Raw genomic sequence first — 18741 nt, forward strand, 5'->3', positions numbered from 1 at the left:
GATTTCCAGCTACGGCGGCCGCGCGGCCTCGGGCTGCGGTGGGGGCGGGCGGGCGGGAGGGGGGCACCGGCGGCGGCCCCGGTCCCGGTGGGATATGGCCCTGCCGCTCGGTGAGAGCTGGGCCCGGCCCTGCCCCGGTACCGGGAGGAGGGGGAGCTGGGGTCTGGCCCGGAGAAGGAGGAGGAAATGGAGGCGGGGGGGGGGGGAGGAACCGGGGCCTGCGCCGGGGAGGAGGGGGGCAACCGGGATCTCGGGGTGGGGGGGGGGAGATCGGGGCCTACCTGGGGGAAAGGGGCTAAGGTATCGGGGTCTGCGGCGGGAGGGTCCTGGTCCCTTCTGGGGGGAGTGAGCCGGGGGACCACCGATCCCTGTCCCGCGGGGGGGTGGGTGTCTTGGGGACCCCCCGGTTCCTGCCCTGGGGGGGTTGGAGAGGGGCAGGTACTTGTTGGGAGGGGGGCTTCTTGGGGATCCCCTGACAGCTCCTTCGGGGGGGTGTCATGGTCCTGGGGACCCCCTGATCCTGGCTGGGGGGGGCAGATCCCTGCTTTGGGTGGATCCTAGTCCTGGGGATCCCCTCGTTTTTGTCGAGGGGGGCGGGCACGATCCCGGGGATCCCCCAATCCCTTTTCTGGGGGAGCCTTGATCACTGGGAGGGGGGCAGCAACCCTGTGCTTCCCCCACCAAGTCTTGCTGTGTGGAGTGACGGTCGCGTGTCCCCCCCCAGGAACTGCCCTGCAGGATCCCAGCCTGGCTATGGCACACACTGCACCCGTGACCGGTAAGACACCCCCCCCATCCTGTATCCCCTTGTCCCTTCCCGGTCACAGACCCTGGGGCTGGGACCCTAGAACCAGAGGTGACCCCAGTTTGGCCCTGGCAGGCTGGAGGGGGTCTCCTCAAGGCCCCCCAAGGGTCAGGGAGGTGCTGGAGGGAGACTCACAGTGGGGGGGTTTGCCTTTGCAGATGATTTAGGTGAGTGGACCCAGGGGTACGCGGGCAGCAGGTAAGTTTTGCCACACGTTTTCGGGGCGCTTCGGCCAGAGCAGGATCCTGGAGCCTCAGGTGATGGAGCCAGCGATGGGCGTCCCCTCGCTCTGCGTGCCTGGATGGGCCAAATCCATCCTCTCTGGGGCCGTGAGTGGGATTTGGGGTGCAGAGCTGTGTGCCATGAAGCAGTGAACCCCACCACAGGGACACCATGGGGTTCAGGGATGGGGATAGGGCATCTTATCCCCCCCCGACAGCTGCTACATTCTCTGCCCTGAGCACAAAGGAGGCATTTTTGGGTGGAAACAAGGCAGGATCTGGCCATTCCTGTCCCCTGCTCTGGCTCAGGGCAAACGCAGGGGGGCACAGCAAGCCCAGAGGGTCTCACCAGGGTCTTGGGGTCCTCCCTGTCTCACGGCTGCCCTAACGCCTTCCTCATCCCACAGAGATCATCGAAGAAGTCATGAAGGAGGACGGTTTCCAGCTGGATCCGGCCCCCGTCTTGCCAAAAGTGTTGCCCAAAGGCTCGGCCAAGCTGGTGGCCCGTGGCTCCAACCCTGTAGTGGCCACCCGGCCGCTGCACCCAGCTGAGTCCTGCCCGCTGGCAGCCGGCTTGGCACCCTATGGTGCCCCGGTGCTGCCGGCCGACATGCGGTCCCCGCAGCTCGCCCAAAGCCTCAGCACCCTCTCGCTATCACCCAAGCTGGTGCCGCGGGGAACAACGAGCATCGGTGGGCGGCACCGATGGTCTCCAGCTGCCGGACATGGCAAAGAGCAGCTGGAAGAGCTGCTGGAGCCACCCAAATTGGTGATCACAGAGCAGCCCAAGCAGCGGGGCATGCGCTTTCGCTACGAGTGCGAGGGCCGCTCGGCCGGCAGCATCCTTGGTGAGAGCAGCACGGACGCCAGCAAGACCCTGCCAGCCATCGAGGTGAGCGCGCCGCGTGGCCGATGCCCGGCTCGGAGGCAGGCCAGGGTGGGAGGGCTGAGGTTTGGGGGTGGTAGAAGGGTGCTGGGGGACTGACAGAGCCCTGTGAGTGCCAGGGGGAAGCAGGAGGCCATGGGTTTTGGGGTACTTCGTGCCCATCCTTGAGCATAGGGGCCTGCCATGTTGGGAGGACCAGGATTGGGACTGGGAATGGGACTGGGACTAGAGTGGACTGGGATTGACCAGCGCTGGACTTGGAACTGAGCTTGGCACTGAGACGGGACTGGGACTGGGAACTGGATGGGGACTGGAATTGGGACTGCCACTGGAACTAGACTGAGATTGGGACTGGGACCAGTAGTGGGATTGGGACTGAGAGTGAAACTGAGATGGGACTGGGATTGGGACTGGGAACTGGAAGGGTATAGGGATTGGGACCGGGAACTGGATGGGGACAGGGACAGCGACTGGAACTGGAACTGGGACTAGAATTGGGACTGGGACTGGACTGGGACAGGGACCAAAATTGGGACTACAATTGGACTAGTGTCTCCCCAGGGTGGTGGGTGCCAGCTGGGTGCTGGAAGGTGCCTGATCCCCGTGGGGTGATGCCAGGGCCCCATGGTGGTGGGGGGGGGGTGGTCAGACTCCAGTGGGTGCTGGAGCCCCTGCTGGGATGCTTTCCCCCCTGCTGTGTCTTTGGGCAGGGGGTGTCCCCCCCCGGTGTCAATGTACCCGGGGTCACGCTGAGAGCTCGTGTGTTCCCAGCTGGTGAACTGCCACACAATCCCTGAGGTGAAGGTGACAGCGTGCTTGGTGTGGAAGGACTGGCCCTACCGCGTCCACCCCCACGGCCTGGTGGGCAAGGACTGCAGCAACGGGCTCTGCGAGGTCGTCCTCAAGCCCCAGACCAACCCCAAGCACAGGTACGCAATGTCAGGATGAGTCCTGCCGCCAGCAGAGAGCTGCGCCAGGCCGGGGCAGGGACCTCGGACCGAGACAATGGCATCGGCTTATGCTGAAGTCAGCGCTGGCAGGACGAAGGCTGTTTTTTAAGGGGGTTCCGGGGTCAGTGGGAGGCTGGGAGGGGCAGGACACCTGGGTTCCCTGGGGTTTTGGATGGGGGGAGCCGCCTTCCCAGCATGTCTCTGCTCCCCGGCAGCTTTAGCAACCTGGGCATCCAGTGCGTGAAGAAGAAGGAAATCGAGGCGGCAATAGAGAAGAAGCTGCAGTTGGGCATTGACCCCTTCAAAGGTTGGCGGGGGGGGGATCAAGTGGAGCCATTCCTGGGGACTGAGATGCTATTGCTGTGGGGGATCTGGATCCTGGGGGGACCACTGACCATCCTCTCCTCTTCCCCAGCCGGTTCCCTGAAGAACCATCAGGAGGTGGACATGAACGTGGTGAGGATCTGCTTCCAAGCCTCCTACAAGGACAGCTCTGGGCAGACACGGCACCTCAGCCCAGTGCTCTCAGAGCCCATCTTTGACAAGAGTACGTCGTGGTGGGGAGCACTTCATATCCCTCCCCTCCCACCCTCCCCACCCTCTGAACAATCCCTGTTCCAGCATCTGGTTCTGGGATGGGGCAGATGATGAGATCGCACCAACCGGTTCCTCACTGGGGCCCAGCTCAGACCGCAGGGTTTGGCTAGGGTTGGTCCCACGTGGCCGGTGGGGATTTGTCCTCCCATGCCTGGGGTGGGATGGTCACCTGCATCCCACAGAGCTAGAACTCTGTGTGAGGGCTGGTCGGAAAGAGATGATGCCAATGGGAATGTTCTCAGTGCCTGAGCCTGGTCCTGGTGTTCTGTCCCAGTCCAATGCCCGGTGCAATACCTGGGCGGTTTGGGAGCCACCTTGCCGGCTCACAGCCTGAGCTGTGATGCTGTCCACAGAGTCCACCAACACCTCGGAGCTGCGGATCTGCCGGATGAACAAGGAGAGCGGTCCTTGCACGGGTGGCGAGGAGCTCTACCTGCTCTGCGACAAAGTCCAGAAAGGTACCGGGGGTGAGCGGGGAGCCCTCTGACCCTGAGGGCATCTTTGGGGGCCAAATTATCCCCCAAAAGAAGCCAGGATGGGGGCAAAGGAGGGTGATGAATGCCAGAGCAGCTGGAAACTTTTGGGTGTGGGTCCAAATGGGATTGGGAGCTGGGAGATACCGCCTCCCCTGGGCTTCTAAATGCTCCTTGGGTGCTGGAGGGGGGACCAAGGGAGTCCTGCAACCCCCCAGCCCCTCTGCTGTAGGGGAAGGGTCCCTGGGCTGGAGGGGGAGGACCCCCAAATCACGATGGGAGGGATCTTGGGTGGTTTTTGGAAGTGTAGAGGGCAGGAAGGGGGGACCGGGGTGCAGGAGAGGGGACCTCAGGGTGCTGGAGGGGGGACCCCAAGTGTTGATAGGTGCCTTTGAGGGCTGGAGAGGGGACCCGCCACTGCCTCACTGACCGGTGTGTGTACCCCACAAATCCTTACAGAGGACATCGCGGTGGTTTTCCGGAAGGAGACGTGGGAGGCGCGGGCGGACTTCTCGCAGGCCGACGTGCACCGCCAGGTCGCCATCGTCTTCAAGACACCGCCCTACCAGCATCTGGAGCTGGCCGAGCCCGTGGAGGTAGAGGTCTTCCTGCAACGGCTCACCGACAGCGTCTGCAGCGAGTCCTTCCGCTTCACCTACCTGCCCAAGGACCATGGTACCTGCACGGCCACACACCCTGGGAGGGGGACAACAGGATCCCCTGGGGTTGGGATGTGGCTCCAGGATGGGGACAGCCCCCCTGGGATGGGGATGGGCCACTCAAGAGTGGGGTGAGGGACACTAGGGACACCCTACATATGATGATGATGGTGATGAAAGCCCACAGGACTGGGGACAGGTCCCCAAGGTGGGAAAAAGGCTTGAAGGATGGGGACACGGAGTGGGGACAGTACCCTTGGGGTTGGGATGTGGCCCCCTGGGATGGGGATGGGCCACTCAAGAGTGGGGTGAGGGGGACTGGGGACACCCTGCCGAGATGTCAGTGATACCCCATGGGATTGGGGACAGGTCCCCAGGATGGGGACAAGGCTTAAAGGATGGGGACACAGAGTGGGGACAGGATCCCCGGGATGGGGACAGCCCCCCTGGGACAGGGACAAAGTTTGCGGGATGCGGACGGGTCTCTCCAGGCTGGGGACAGGCTCCCAGCGTGGGGACAAAGCTAATGGGGTGAGACCTAGGGCCAAGGGCTGGCGGGACACCCTGGCACTCACGGCCCCCCCACCATGTCCCTTCCCCGCAGATGCCTACGGGGTGAACGTGAAGCGGAAGCGGGGGATGCCTGACGTCCTGGAGGAGCTCTCGGGCACAGGTGGGTGCTGGCAGGGACCCCCCGTGAAGGGGTGAAGCCTTCATGGGGGGGTCACCCCAATATCGGGGACACACCCCCCCTCCCCTTTCCCATGCTGTGATGCTCCCCTCACCCCGTGTCCCCTCCCCGGCCCCGCAGATCCGTACGGGATCGAAGCCAAGAGGAGGAAGAAGCCACCAGGATACATGGATCACTTTGCGCCCTTGCCGGTGGCAGGTGGGTCCCCGGGGAGGGGGACACGGTGGCACCTGTAGCCTGACCTGGGGTCAGAAGAGCGCCCTCCCCACAAGGGTGGGAGACATCTCCAGGTCACCTCTGGGGCTGGGAGAGGCCCCTGGGGACTCCCAGGGTCACCCCCAGACACAGGAGGTGTCCCCAAAACTCTCACAGCCCCGGGGTCACCTCCAGGCTTGGGAGCAGCCCTGGGGGGACCCCCACAACCCTGAAAGTGTTCCCCCCCCCGACCCTGGTGTCACCCCAGGAGGGTGCTGGGGGGTCAGGAGGACCCCCCCAGAGCCCCCCTAAACCCTCTTCCCCCCCCCTCAGAAGACACCTTCGCCCTCTTCGCCGCCGAGCCGGAACCCTTCGACGCCCTGGCCCAGCTCTACGTCCCTTTCGCCCCCCCGGCCATCCGTGAGGGGTTGCCCCCCCCTTACCCCCCCACGGACTTCCCAGCCTGTCTGGGCCCTGAACTGCTGGCTGAACCCTACGGTTCCCCACCCCGTGCCCCCCCCTTCCCCCCCACCGACCCCCACCCCACCGCCAGCCTGGTGGGCACCCATATGTTCCCCGGGCACTACAAAGAGGCCGACCTGCGCCTTGGGGACGTCTGAGTGCCCCCCCCCGACCCCCCCCACTTCTTCCCCAATACAGACTTGGGGCACCCCAATAAATCCTCCCCAGCTTTGGGGGGGGGGTCTTCCTTGTTCCCAACCCCCCCTGCCCCGGGCCGGCTGGCCCCGCCGGGGCGGCACAGAGTCTCCCCCCCACGCCCCCCCGGAAGGACACCCCTCCCCCCAGTTCAAGCCACTTTGCACTATATTTATAGGGGGGGGGGGGACCCTCTGGTGGCCCCAGGGGGGTGGCATGGGGTGGTCCCCAGAGAGCGGGGGGGGCGATATGTGCCACCACCCCAGTCCCGCGGGTCCCTCGTCCCTGTGTGCTGGGGTTGGGGTGGCGAATAAAGCCATGGACTCCATTGCTGGCCTCATCCTGCCCTGGAGGGGGGGAATTGGGGAGCGGGGGGGAAGGGGATACTGGGAGAACTGGTTCCTAGTGGAAGTCCCCGCTGGGAAACCCCAGCCACACCCCAGTGCTGGGATGGATCCGGCAGTGGGACGGGCTGGCACTGGGACCAGTATAGCCCAGGGACTGGGATCAGCACTGCAACCAGTATAGCCCAGGAACTGGGACCAGCACCTGGACCAGTATAGTCCAGGGACTGGGATCAGCACCACGACCAGTATAGCCTGGGGACTGGGAGCTGCACCAGGACCAGCCTGGCCCAGTATCCCCCTGGGAACTGAGACCAGCACTGGGACCAGTGTCACCTGGGAATTGGGACCAGCATCAGGACAAGTATAGCTGGGGACTGGGACCAGCACCAGGACCAGTATAGCCTGGGAACTGGGAGCTGCACCAGGACCACCCTGGCCCAGCATCCCCCTGGGACCTGGGACCAGCACTGGGACCAGTATCGCCTGGGAATTGGGAGCAGCACCAGGACCAGTATAGCCTGGGACTGGGACCAGCACTGTGACTAGCCTGGCCCAGTATCACCTGGGAACTGGGACCAGCACCAGGACCAGTATAGCCTGGGACTGGGACCAGCACTGGGACCAGTCTGCCCAGTATCACCTGGGAACTGGGACCAGCACAAGGACCAGTATCGCCTGGGAACTGGGACCAGCCTGGCCCAGTATATCGCAAGGACTGGGACCAGCCGGGCCCAGTATAGCTTGGGAAATGGGACCAGCACCAGGACCAGTCTAGCCCAGTATCCCGTTGGGACTGGGACGACCACCGGCTCTGCTGCCCCGCTCCAGGCCCCGCCCCTCGGGGGGCGGTGCCCGCGAAGACCACGCCCCTCTACCATTGACCCCGCCCTCCTAACGTCATCCGTTTGGCCCAAGCCGCACCTGCCCTGCCCCCCTCTCTGGTCCCTCCCCCGCGCCTTCACTTCCGCTTCCGGGTCCCTCCATGGCCGCGGGCCCGGCGGTGAGTGATAAATGGCGGCGGGGCTGCCTCTACCCCCCCCCCCCCTCCAATCCACCGGTGGGTGTCGTTCCCCCCCCCCCACACACACCGGGGTAGCTCCCGGTAGGGACATCCGCGCCGGGCCTTATCAGAGGCCGCTACCTGGGGCCTTCCTTTCCTTCCGCGCCCCCCCCCCCCCCCCCCCCCCAGAGAGGTGCCTGTTGTTCCCCCCCCCGCCCCGGAGGTGTCCGTGTCCCTCCCAGCCCCGGAGGGGGTGCCCGGTGTGTCCCCGCCCACCTCCCCTAGAGCTACCTGGTGTCCTTATTCCCCCCCCGGGCTCCCCCTTTTCCCCCGTCTCTGTGCCTCCCTGCCCCCCCCCGCCCGTTGCCCTCTCCCCCTTATTCTCCCCCCCCCCTCCCCCCGGGGGGTGCCCGGTGCCCCCTTCCCCATCACCTGTGGGTGCTCCCATGTCCCTGCCAGGTGTCCCTTACCCACCACGTCTGTGTCGTCGTCGTCCCCCCAAAGTCTCTCCACGTCCCCTAACGCAGCCCTCCACCCTCAGGTGGGGAACAGATCCTCTTCCTCCTCTTCCTGCTCGGTGCCCAGTGGGAGCCCCCCCCCACCCCCCAGGCTCGGTGACATCTAGGGGACGCCAGGATGTGGCACGAAGCCCGCAAGCACGAGCGCAAGCTGCGAGGGATGATGGTGGACTACAAGAAGCGTGCGGAACGCCGTAGGGAATACTACGAAAAGATCGTGAGTGGCCGCGACTTCATCCCCTCCTTGGGGACAGCAGTGGCCTTCCACCATCCCTGGATGGGCCCTGATTTGGGGCACGCCTGGGGTGTTTGGGAACTACCTGGGTGCTTCGCGGCTTGTTTTTGGGGTGGAAGAGGGATGGATGAAGGAGCTGCGGCACTTGCTGCCGCCTGCCTTCCCTTGGAGACCCCACTGGGGATGTCCCTGGGTGGGCACCCTAAATCCACACAAGCAAAACTGCCTCCCTTTCAGGTCCCCTTTTTCCCCAAGGCTCAGGGCTTCCGCTCCTCCTTTTCTCTGAGAGTTCCACTTCCCCTTTTCCCCAAGACTCCCACTGTCCCCTTCTCCCCAGGGTTTGGGGCTCCTGCTCCCCCTTTTTTCTGAGGCTTGGGGCTCCCACTCCCCCTTTTTGCCAGGGCTCAGGGCTCCTGCTCCCCACTTTTTTCCAAGGCTGTCACTCCCCCTTTTGCCTGAGACTCCCACTCCCCTTGTCGTGGTTTAACCCCAGTCAGCAACTAAGCACCACGCAGCTGGTCACTCACTCCCCCCTCCCCCCGCCAGTGGGATGGGGGAGAAAACTGGGAAAAGAAGTAAAACTCATGAGTTGAGATAAGAACTGTTTATTAGAACAGAAAATAATAAACTAATAATGATAACAATAACAGTAATAAAATGACAATAGTAATAATAAAAGGATTCGAATATACAAGTGGTGCACAATGCAGTTGCTCACCACCTGCTGATTGATGCCCAGTTAGTCTCCAAGAGGTGATTCCCCACACCCCCCAGTTTCTATACTACATGTGACATCCCATGGTATGGAACACGCCGTTGGCCACTTTGGATCAGCTGCCCTGGCTGTGTCCTGTGCCAACTCCTTGTGCCCCTCCAGCTTTCTCGCTGGCTGGGCATGAGAGGCTGAAAAATCCTTGACTTTAAAATAAACATTACTTAGCAGCAACTGAAAACATCAGTGTTATCAGCATTCTTCTCATACCTAACTCAAAAACATAGCACTGTACCAGCTAGTAGGAAGACAAATAACTCCATTCCAGCTGAAACCAGGACACTCCCTTTTCCCCAGAGCTCAGGGCTCCTGCTTCCCCTTTTTTTCCAAGGCTCAGGGCTCTCCCTTTTCCCTGAGGTTCCCACTCCCCCTTTTCCCGGGGCTCAGGGCTCCTGCTCCCCCTTTTTTTCCAAGGCTCAGGGCTTCTGCTTCCTCTTCCCTGAGACTCCTACTCCCTCTTTCCCCCAGAGCTCGGGGCTCCTGCTCCCCTTTTTTCCAAGGCTCAGGGCTCCCCCTTTTCCCTGAGGCTCTGGGCTCCTGCTCCCCCTTTTCCCCAGGGCTCAGGGCTCCCACTCCCCTTTTTCCTCAAAGCTTGGGACTCCTGGTCCCCCTTTTCCCCAAGGCTCGGGCTCCCCCTTTTCTCCAGCACTGGAGGCTTGGGGCTCCCTCTTTTCCCTGAGCCTCAGGTCTCCTGCTTCCTTTTTTCTTAGCCCTTGGCGTTTTTATTCTTTTTTTTTTCTTTTTTTCTAACTTTGGGGGTGTCTGCTTCTCCTAGAAAAAGGACCCGGCCCAGTTTCTCCAGGTTCATGGCCGGGCCTGCAAGGTCCACCTAGACTCAGCCGTCGCACTGGCTGCTGAAAGCCCCGTCAACATGTGAGTAGCCCCGCGCAGGGCCAAAGGCATCTCCCGCTGCTCCCTAAGCAGCTCTGGGGGGTTCAGGGGGAGTGGTTGGTGCCTCGCCAAAGCCTGGGGGGACTCTCGTGCAGCTGCAGTGTCTTTGAGAAGTGCCAAGCCCATTGGCGAGGGTTCAGGGGTGTGTTGCGGGGCTTCTTGCCCAGCTGGCGGCATGTGCCCGGCTGTTCGTCTCCTTGTAGCACAGCCCTGGGACTGGCCAGGTCCCTCCCACCCTGGGAAGTGAAATCTAGGCTGGTTCCTACTTGTCAAAACCAAGTAAAAAGGACTCGGCTCCTCCACCAGAGCTTCTAGGAGTCGCTGCTGCAGCAAACGAGTTGGTTCTCCCCTCCCCGCTCGGGAGTGACTAATGCAGGAGAGCTGAGCGCGCCTGTCGGTGCTTGACAGGGCGGGGGTTGTGTGGGTTTGGGGGGGCCCAGCTCCTGCTAGGGGGCTTTCTGGCTGTCCGCCAGCTCTGAACGACATCTCTCTTCCCCTCACAGGATGCCCTGGCAGGGGGACACGAACAACATGATCGACCGCTTCGATGTGCGGGCGCACCTGGATTATATTCCCATGTACACCCCACCCCTGCTGAACCCCATGTAAGCCGTGGGGTGCCAGGGCACCCCGCTTCGACAGGAGCTGCTGGGTCCGGATCAGGCCTTCTCGGGGTCTGTTTTTGAGTGGTTGCCTGAGTTTTTGGAGCCAGCGTCACCTGCGAGCCTGGCTGGGGTCGCTGCAGGGCAGGCAGGGCTGCTTTTTAGATTTTGGGTACTGGGACCAGTGTGGAGATCCCAGTATCAGGAGGATAAACTGGAACGAGTGCAGAGGGATGGGGAGGACTAGAGCACAGGGCGAAGGAGAACCCCACAGCAGCTTTTCCATACCTAAAACATTAGAGAGGAGGGAGCTCAGCTCTTTGCAGAAGTTTGCAGTAAAAGGGCATGATGAAAAGGCCAAAATTAGAGCGGAGGAGTTAAGTACCAGCACAACCCCCAGAGGCTGGGAGGGTTCTCTCTCGAGAGAGAGGGGTGCTGCTCAGCTGGAGCCAGCTGCTGTAGTCGGCCCTGCTTTGAGCAAGGACAGGGCAGAAGGCAAATATCCCCCCAGGCCTGAGTCTGTGAAGAGCAGCCACGTTCCTTTCCTGCCCCTGCTTGCTGCTGCTCTGGCACCTCCTTACCCTCTCTGGCCTCGGCACGAGCTCTGGAGAGGAGTTTGGCCCCTTTGTTGGGTTTTCAAGGGAATTCCAGACCAGCACGTGATCCTTTGCCTGCCAGCCCCAGCCCTGATCTCTCCACGAAGCAGGGGATCTGATCACGCTAAGCCAAGCAGAAAGGGGTCGTGGTTTTTCCGGGGTCCAAAATCCCTTGGGGAGAGGGGAACCTCCATCTCCCCAGAGGCTTGTGAGCACCAAAAGCTGCATCTGCTCCTTTCCAGCTCCCCTGAGCAGGAGTCTGATGAGAGAAAGTGTAACTACGAGCGGTACCGAGGCCTGGTGCAGAACGACTTTGCCGGCAGTAAGTGTCTGGTGCAGGCGGGAGGGTCAGGGCCACGTGAGACAGAGTGAGCCCCCGCGATTTGGGGGAAATCCTGGCTCATCCAGGGCATGGCTTGACATAGCACCAGCCGAAGGGTGAGGGGAGGGTTTTGTTCCCGCTCCGGGGGTGGCAAGGCGCTGGGAGAGCTGCGTCCCCTCTAACGAGCTGCAGTTAATCAGCTCTCTGAGGTGTTCTCTCTCAAGTGGGCGTAAAGCAGGCTGGTAACTTCTCTGTGTGGTTGCAGTCTCGGAGGAGCAGTGCCTCTACCAGATCTACATCGACGAGCTCTATGGGGGACTCCAAAAGCCAAATGAAGATGAGAAAAAGAAGTGAGTGTGAGAAGAGGTGACAAAGGATGGTTGTCATGTGCCTGTCCTCGGGAACTGTGCTGGGAGCGCGGCTTCACAGCCTCAGAAACACCCGCTCTTCAACCAGTCCCAGTTTTCCCTCTACTGGGGTGGGACTGAGCAGCCACCAGCTACACCATCCACCCTTGGCTGCTTTTGGTGATGCTCTGAAGTTTTCCCCTGTGTCTGCATGCTGAAATGTCCGTCCTGTCCCTGTTGCTGCAGCCATGAGGCTGTCCTGGGGCCGAGCAGAGCAGTGGTGGCTCAGGAGGGAGGCAGAGGAAGGGCTGGTTTCCTTCCATGGAAACTTTCTGTCTCGATGCTGCCTTGTGTGGCCTGGCACAGAGGTGTGCAGGGGCTTAGGCGTGTCTATGCCCAGGCTGGCGGAGAAAAAGGCTTCCATCGGCTACACATATGAGGACAGCACCGTGGCTGAGCTTGAGAACTCCTTGGAGAAGCGAGGGGATGAGGAAGACTCTGAGGAAGACAGCAACACAGATGAAGATGAAGTCATCCCCGATATCGGTAATGGCCCTCCCTTATTGGGCTGCTTCACCCCGGTTTGGTAGATGTGCTGAGCACTGCCTTGCCTCTTGGGGTGCGCTGAGCTGCCTGCGCTCTGCCCGTAGATGTGGAAGTGGACGTGGATGAGCTGAACCAGGAGCAGGTGGCCGACCTGAACAAGCAGGCGACCACGTATGGCATGGCAGACGGGGACTTTGTCAGGTATGGCTGGCGGCTGGGACGGACAGGGAAAGCACTGGGAACCCAGTGGAGCCTCACCAGGGCCTCCCCTTCTCACCGGAGGCTGAATCCTTTGCGGACGTGCCTGTCTCTAGGATGGGGGGCCCCCAAAAAGTCTCCCCTGAGAACGGTGGTGGCCAGTGGCCTCTTACTGAGGGTTTCTCTTTTTTGGGGGGGGGAAAAGGATGTTGCGGAAGGACAAAGAAGAGGCAGAAGCTATTAAAAATGCTAAAGCCCTGGAAGAAGAAAAGGCGATGTACTCGGTAAGGGGAGCTCCGGCAAGCTCTGCCCTGTCCCGCTGCAAGCCTTAGCTGGCCATGAGCCTCCCGGGGCAGCAGACTGGGTCCTGTGGGTGCCTGTCCCCGCTCATGGAATCATCTCTGCCTCCCAAGGGGGGCCCACAAACTCCCGGGACAGCTTCCCCCAGGTTTGGTGCCATCTCTTAGCTCAGGCTGCTCTCCTAGGGCCGTCGTTCTCGCCGCCAAAGGAGGGAGTTCAGGGAGAAACGCTTGAAAGGGAGGAAGATCAGCCCGCCCAGGTGAGTTTCCTGGCCCGGCAGCCGAGACCGGGGCTCCCGGAGCTCCGCCACAGCCCTGGTCTGTTCATATCCATCCCAGGCATCGTCCTTGCCCATGCCAGCTTGCGTGGGGTCCCAGCGGCTCTGGCCTCTGGTGATGTCCCACTGGTACCTCCTTTCTAACGCCCTCTCCTTTCGCAGCTATGCACGGAGAGACAGTCCCACCTACGATCCCTACAAACGGTGAGTGGCCACAGTCCTGGGACGAGCAGGTTCTCCAGGCTGGGAACATCCCCTTCCTGCAGGGAACCTGGCACCCGCTGGCTTTTGGGAGAGAGTTTTTCGGCAACTGAAGCTGCATTCCTCCTCGCCACCTCACAGCTCCCCCTCGGAGTCCACCTCCGAGTCCCGCTCCCGTTCCCGCACCCCATCTCCCGGCCATGAGGAAAAGATCACCTTCATCACCAGCTTTGGCGGCAGTGACGAGGAAGCGGCAGCGGCATCCGCGCAAGCCGGTGGCATCTCCGGAAAAGCCACCACGCTTGGGAAACAGCGTTCCGCCCCGGGGCAGCCAGGCAGCACTGCGGCAGGTCATAGCACCTCGTCCCGGTCGGTAACTCTCCCATCCGGCTCGCTTTCCCAACCCTTACCCGCAGAGGCGCGGTGGCAGTGGGCCAGGCGAGCTTGCCGGCCCCTCACAGGCACAGAGCCAGGCTGGCCCAGCATGGAGACACCGGCAAGGGATGCTCCCGACGCTGTGGCGTGGCTGCTGGCGCTGCTCAAGGAGCGGAGGGGGGAACACAGTGGGAGAGAGCGGGTGGGTTCTCTGTCACGTAACCACGCAGGCCGTGTGCCTGCCCTGGTTCTGCTGCGGTGCCAGGGCAGGGCTTGCCAGCTTCAAAAGGATCTTCATGGCATCTCCAGGTCTTCCTGGAGATGGCTGGGCTTGGAGGGGGGGGCTGGAATTTGAGTGAGCCAAGCCACCTCCTGCTGTAAAAGAAAGAATGTCTGCCAGCTCCTGGAGAGCTCAGGGAGGGAATTAGGGTGGCCATAGCAGATCCTTTCCCAGCACAGCTGGAGGTCCAGGGGGCTTGGAGCTCCTTGGCAGAGGGCTGAGCAGTTCCGGGGCTGTTCCCTGCTGTGCCTGGACGCTTAACGCCAGCGTGGGGTGGGGGAGAGGCGCCTGCTCACGGCTCAACCCATGGGCTGTCTGCTGGGTCCGGCTGTACCCGTGACATGCAGCACCGCCTGGTGCTGGGAGCAATGAAGGTCCCCACTCCTCCTCACTCGTCCCAGGCACCAACACCTTGTCCCATGTGTCCCTTCTAGGAGACGCTCTTCGTCCTCTTCCACCTCCCCATCCTCCTCCTCATCCTCCAGCTCCCGCTCCAGCTCCCGCTCACACCGAGGCGGCGGCTACCACCGCTCTAGCCGCTACTGCCGCTCCCACAGCCGCCGGTACTCACGCTCCCGCAGCCGCAGCCGTCGCTACTCAGGAGGGGGCTCGCGGGACAGCCGGCGCCGCTCCAGATCCTATTCCCCTGACCGGGGGTATCGGTACAGCTCCCGCCGCCGCTCCAGGTGAGCTCTGCCCTCGGCTGTCCCAGTTCCTGCCTGTTTCGCCCTAGTTCTTTACTGGGCTCCTCTGTGGCGAGTTTCGCCAGTGGCTTCGTCGTCCTCCCGCTCAGCCACAGGTGGTATCATCCCCCTCGGCCGCCCCTTTGGGGTGAACAAGCCCACACATCTTGGCCTTTCCCTTCCACTCGGTGCTCCAGCCCCTGCCAGACGGGTCCCAGTTTGTTACTGGGAGTCCCACATGGGTCCCTGTATCCAAAAAAGATCTCGCCAGCATTGAATAAAGGAGAATATGTTCCGTCTCTCACCCTGCTAGTGGGTGGCTTCACCGTGAGCTCCCCCAGCACCATCTCCACTCACTGTTGGGTTGCGGGGGGGGGGGGGGCTGTCCCAGTCACACTTAGGGTGCCCCCCCCAACACCCTTCCACCTTGATTCCCTGCCTGCAGGAGCCGTTCCAGGTCCGGAGAGCGCTACCGGCGAGGCGGCAGGTCCAGCCGACACTGGAGCAGCAGCCGGAGCAGCCGAAGTCCCAGCGATTCGCGGAGCTACAGCAAATCAATGTCTCCGGTGCGAGAGAAACCACCAAGGCCCGCAGCGTCGCCCGCCGTGGGGGAGAAACTGAAAAAGTGAGGAAGGGGAAGGGTCGGGGTTGGGGGCACCCAGTGTGTTGAGGAGCCCCTGCATTGATCCTCACGCTCTTGGTTTTTTTTCTCCTGCTTTTAGGGCTGACACTGCTGCTGGTAAAGAGACAGGAGCTGCCAAAGTCAGTAAGAATTTAACCTCACCTGTTTAATTGGCATCACTGCAGAGCAGGCTAAGGGACACAGTGGTGGACGGGCTGGTGGAGGTGCCGGGGCTTGGCGCCGGTTGCCCCCGTGACCCGTTGCGTGTCCGCCCCGCTCCTTGACAGGGTGCCGGTCCCGCTCCCTCCTTGGAGCTTGGGGGGGGCGGCCGCCAGACGGGAGCGGGGCCACAGGCCGCTCGGGGCAGTCCCAGCTCTGGGTGGTGGAGAGGTGGGGTGAGGAATAGGGACCCCCGGAATCTGGCTGGGTGCCGTCTGTGCCAAAGCTGGGGGACGCCTGCCCTGCTTTGCTGGGTCCCGGTTGTCACCGGTGGCTGCCCTTGCACCCAGGGGCTGTCCCTGTGCCTGGTGGGTCCTCAGACTGCTCCATGGAGGTGGTGGCAGGGGGCTGGGGGAGCCCCTTGCCCCGCTCGCAGCGGGTGTTGGCCAGACCGCCGATGGGATGCAGGGCATGGCTGTCCTCTCTGGCTCCGTGAGCCGCCCCTCTGTGCCCTCGGGCTGTCCCAGGCCATCCTCTGTCCCCAGGCCACCCTGTCCCTGGGGACCCCGGGTGCTTTCGGGCTGTGCCCGTGCGTCCCCCGGGGTGCCCATGCCACCTCCCGGGGCTGCAGGCGCTCTGGCAGGGAGCAGCTTGTTATCCAAGGCCACCCTCAACAGCCACCATTTGTCCCCCACAGCACCCATGGGTGTCCCCGCTGCTCGGGGACAGGGTGCAGGCAGCGGCAAAGCCCCCGGCAACGTGGGCAGGGATGCCCAGACCCTGTAGAGGGGCTTGGGGCCCAGGGAGGGTGTTTCTCAGAGTTGTCACTGTGTCAAGGCAGGTGGTGGTGCTGGGATCAGGCCAGGCTGGCACTCAAAGCCAGTGTCTGCCATGGGGTGGGGGGCAGCCTGGGGGGGGGTGTTCCCCAGGTCTGGCCAGCGTGGCTTGCACCGTGTCCTCGTCCCCATCCCCCCCACCCTTCACATGCCATTTTGGTTTGTTTGCAGCCCAAACTGACGCCACAGGAGAAGCTGAAGCTGCGCATGCAGAAGGCGCTGAACCGGCAGTGTAAGCAGCACCTGTGGCCCCCCCCCACTTCCACCGTACCCTAACACCCCCCGCCTCTGGACCCTCTCTCAGCCCCCGCTCTTTGGGTTTGTTTTTTTTTAATAGTTAAAGCCGATAAAAAGGCAGCGCAGGAAAAAATGCTGCAACAGGAGCACGAGAGACAGGTAGGGGAGTGGGGTGAGGCTGGAGGGGAGGCCAGGCTGCCAACGTGGGGGGGGCTGGAGCTGGTTAACGGGAACGCTCTTCTCTTCCAGGAGCGGGAGGACGAGCTGCGTGCCATGGCCCGGAAAATCCGCATGAAGTAAATCTCTCCCATCCCTTCACTGGGTGCATTCTGTGGGTCCAGGCTGCAACGTGACTCCCCCCCCGCTGCTGGCTGCTCCCCCCCAACCTCATTTTATTTTTCGGCAGGGAGAGAGAGCGCCGGGAGAAGGAGCGGGAGGAATGGGAGAGGCAGTACAGCCGGCAGAGCCGGTCTCCGTCCCCGCGCTATGGTGAGTGCCGGCTGACTGGGAGCCTGGTGCCAGTGTGAGGGGGGGGTGAAGGGGTTCAGTGGAACCCCATAAAACAACAGGGAGCAAATTCTATCCCCCCCCTCCCCCCCCTCGCATCTGGCCTTTGTGGAGTGGGAAAGAAAAGCTGTTGTATTCTGGGGAAAAAAACGCATGGAAAAGGGGCTGCGTCAACTGAGTGTGTCCCCTCTGCCTTGCAGGTCGGGAATACAGCTCCTCCCGGAGGTACATCCCCTTCTCCCACCCCACAGGTGTGGGGGGGGTCCCGGTGCTCAGGGATCCCCAGGGACAGCCCCCCCCCCCCATTCTCACCCACCCCTCTTTCCCCCCCCCACCTCATCCACAGGCGGTCCCGGTCCCGGTCCCGGAGCCCTCACTACCGACACTGACGGGGAAACGGCGCCGGTTTCGCCAACAGCAAATAAAAGATGGAAAACCCAAATCCTCCCTTGTCACCTTGTTTTTTTTTTTTCCCCCACCCCTGTTGCCCCAGAGGAATTGTAATTACAGTCAGAAAAAAAGGGGGTTTTGTTGGAAAAAGGGGATTTTTGTTTTAATTAACGGGTCACTCGAGGGGGAAGGTGTAGGCGAGGACGTCGGTGTAACGCAGCAGCGCGGCCGCCTGCACCCCCAGGGGGGTCCGTAGGGCATCCACCTGGAATGCCACAGCGTCCACATCGGCGGCGCCGAAAACGGCATCCACCTGGACCCCCGCCCGGAGGTAAAATCGGGTGGGACGGCCCCGGGCGGCCCCCAGCGCCCGTAGGTAACGTTGCCGGAGGTTTGCCTGCACGCCCTGCACCATTATCTGCTCCCCGAGGAGCGCTTGGAATCGGGGTGAAGTGGGGTTGAAACCTCGGCTGGAACCTTCGGGACCCCGCGGCAGGCGTAGGACCCCCACCGGCACCAGCATGGTGGCTCCTGGGGGGGGTGGGAGAAACATGTGGGGGGTGTCACCCTAGACCCCCACTGTGCTCCCACCCCCGCCGTGTTCTTCTTCCCCAGAGGACCCACCCATGTCCCCTGTGTGTGTCCCTGCACCCCTGTGACACCTACAGCCCCGCCCCCCCCAAAATCCCCCCCCCCCCAAAAAAAACACAAGCCCCCCCCGCCCCCAACGCTTCCTGGTCCCCAAACATCCACCCCGCACCCCTCTGTGCCCCCCCCAGGGCCTCTAAAAGACAGATTTCCCCCCCAGGCCCCCGTGTGCTTCCCCCACCCCCCCGCCAGCTCCCTGCCCCCCCCCCCCCCCCCGCAGACACTCCCCCCGCCCCCAGGGCCCTAGTGCCGCTTGTGCGCATACACCCAGCCCCTAACCGTCCCCCCAGCCTCCCCTGGACCCCCAAAGCCCCTTACGGACACCACCCCCACCCCCTCCCACGTACGGGGCACCGGACGCTCGGGGCGGGAGTCACGCGGGGGGGGGGGGGGGGGGGAGAGAGAGAGAGATGGCGCTTGTCCGCGCATGCGTGCCGCCACCGGAAGTGCGCCACAACTTGCGCGGGCTGCTTTGTCGCCGCCGCAGATTCGCGTTACCGGGGCGGGGGGCGACGACGACACCTACCTCAGCCCACACACACACGGGTTTCGGGTCGTACCCGCGCATCTTTCTTCCCTCTCCCGCCTCCTCTTCCTCTCGCCCCCCCCCCCCCCCCCCCCCCCCGAGCGTGGCGAAAGTGCGGCGGCGAATCCAACGCTGCTCCCGCCGCCGGCCCCTCACGATTCGTTTCCGCAGATTCGCCACCGCCGTCCGAGC

The 18741-nt window shown here is 62.9% G+C and overlaps 3 protein-coding genes across 6 annotated transcripts; 2 read left to right on the forward strand and 1 right to left on the reverse strand.

Annotated features, from left to right (window-relative positions):
• Positions 1–41: 41 nt before the first annotated feature.
• On the forward strand, positions 42–8216 carry RELB (RELB proto-oncogene, NF-kB subunit). 3 transcript variants are annotated; one of them, XM_075019386.1, is made up of 11 exons: positions 42–110; positions 725–778; positions 1434–1918; positions 2684–2841; positions 3078–3169; positions 3278–3409; positions 3813–3917; positions 4392–4607; positions 5196–5264; positions 5403–5480; positions 5814–6442. In XM_075019386.1, exons 1-11 carry the CDS (start codon positions 95–97, stop codon positions 6095–6097), a joined length of 1689 nt encoding a protein of 562 aa, XP_074875487.1. In that variant the 5' UTR covers positions 42–94; the 3' UTR covers positions 6098–6442. The 3 variants fall into 3 exon arrangements, with proteins under 3 accessions (XP_074875487.1, XP_074875488.1, XP_074875486.1); XM_075019387.1 differs by lacking the exon at positions 5814–6442 and adding an exon at positions 8023–8216 and having other exon boundaries at positions 44–110; XM_075019385.1 differs by having other exon boundaries at positions 44–110; positions 5811–6442.
• On the forward strand, positions 8054–17454 carry CLASRP (CLK4 associating serine/arginine rich protein). Of its 2 annotated transcripts, XM_075019384.1 has the most exons (20): positions 8054–8216; positions 9782–9879; positions 10401–10502; positions 11338–11417; positions 11683–11767; positions 12165–12310; positions 12415–12511; positions 12714–12792; positions 12994–13067; positions 13248–13289; positions 13428–13655; positions 14376–14627; positions 15070–15249; positions 15347–15386; positions 16413–16473; positions 16579–16637; positions 16728–16774; positions 16885–16967; positions 17186–17210; positions 17332–17451. In XM_075019384.1, the coding sequence occupies exons 1-20, from the start codon at positions 8118–8120 to the stop codon at positions 17372–17374; spliced, it is 1920 nt and encodes a 639-aa protein (XP_074875485.1). In that variant the 5' UTR covers positions 8054–8117; the 3' UTR covers positions 17375–17451. The 2 variants fall into 2 exon arrangements, with proteins under 2 accessions (XP_074875485.1, XP_074875484.1); XM_075019383.1 differs by lacking the exons at positions 8054–8216; positions 9782–9879; positions 10401–10502 and having other exon boundaries at positions 10580–11417; positions 17332–17454.
• Positions 17455–17511: 57 nt separating this feature from the next.
• GEMIN7 (gem nuclear organelle associated protein 7) lies at positions 17512–18454 on the reverse strand. Its single transcript, XM_075019388.1, has 2 exons — positions 18371–18454; positions 17512–17906 (listed from the first exon to the last, which is right to left on the reverse strand). Exons 1-2 carry the CDS (start codon positions 18450–18452, stop codon positions 17551–17553), a joined length of 438 nt encoding a protein of 145 aa, XP_074875489.1. The 5' UTR covers positions 18453–18454; the 3' UTR covers positions 17512–17550.
• Between the last annotated feature and the right edge of the window lie 287 nt (positions 18455–18741).

The sequence above is a fragment of the Buteo buteo genome, chromosome Z (genome assembly GCF_964188355.1).
Source record: "Buteo buteo chromosome Z, bButBut1.hap1.1, whole genome shotgun sequence".
NCBI classification, from domain to species: Eukaryota; Metazoa; Chordata; class Aves; order Accipitriformes; family Accipitridae; genus Buteo; species Buteo buteo.

Bases quoted from the DNA above. Each gene is read 5' to 3' on its own strand.
- RELB (XM_075019385.1), top strand. The intron at 3,170-3,277 runs GTTGGCGGGGGG...CCTCTTCCCCAG, and splicing joins GGGCATTGACCCCTTCAAAG to CCGGTTCCCTGAAGAACCAT. The intron at 5,481-5,810 runs GTGGGTCCCCGG...CCCCCCCCTCAG, and splicing joins TGCGCCCTTGCCGGTGGCAG to AAGACACCTTCGCCCTCTTC.
- CLASRP (XM_075019383.1), top strand. From the start codon at position 10,733: ATGGGGAGGACTAGAGCACAGGGCGAAGGAGAACCCCACAGCAGCTTT. The intron at 12,793-12,993 runs GTAAGGGGAGCT...CTGCTCTCCTAG, and splicing joins AAGAAAAGGCGATGTACTCG to GGCCGTCGTTCTCGCCGCCA. The intron at 13,656-14,375 runs GTCGGTAACTCT...TGTCCCTTCTAG, and splicing joins GGTCATAGCACCTCGTCCCG to GAGACGCTCTTCGTCCTCTT.
- GEMIN7 (XM_075019388.1), bottom strand. From the start codon at position 18,452: ATGCGCGGACAAGCGCCATCTCTCTCTCTCTCCCCCCCCCCCCCCCCC. The intron at 17,907-18,370 runs GTACGTGGGAGG...CACCCCCCCCAG, and splicing joins CCCCGAGCGTCCGGTGCCCC to GAGCCACCATGCTGGTGCCG.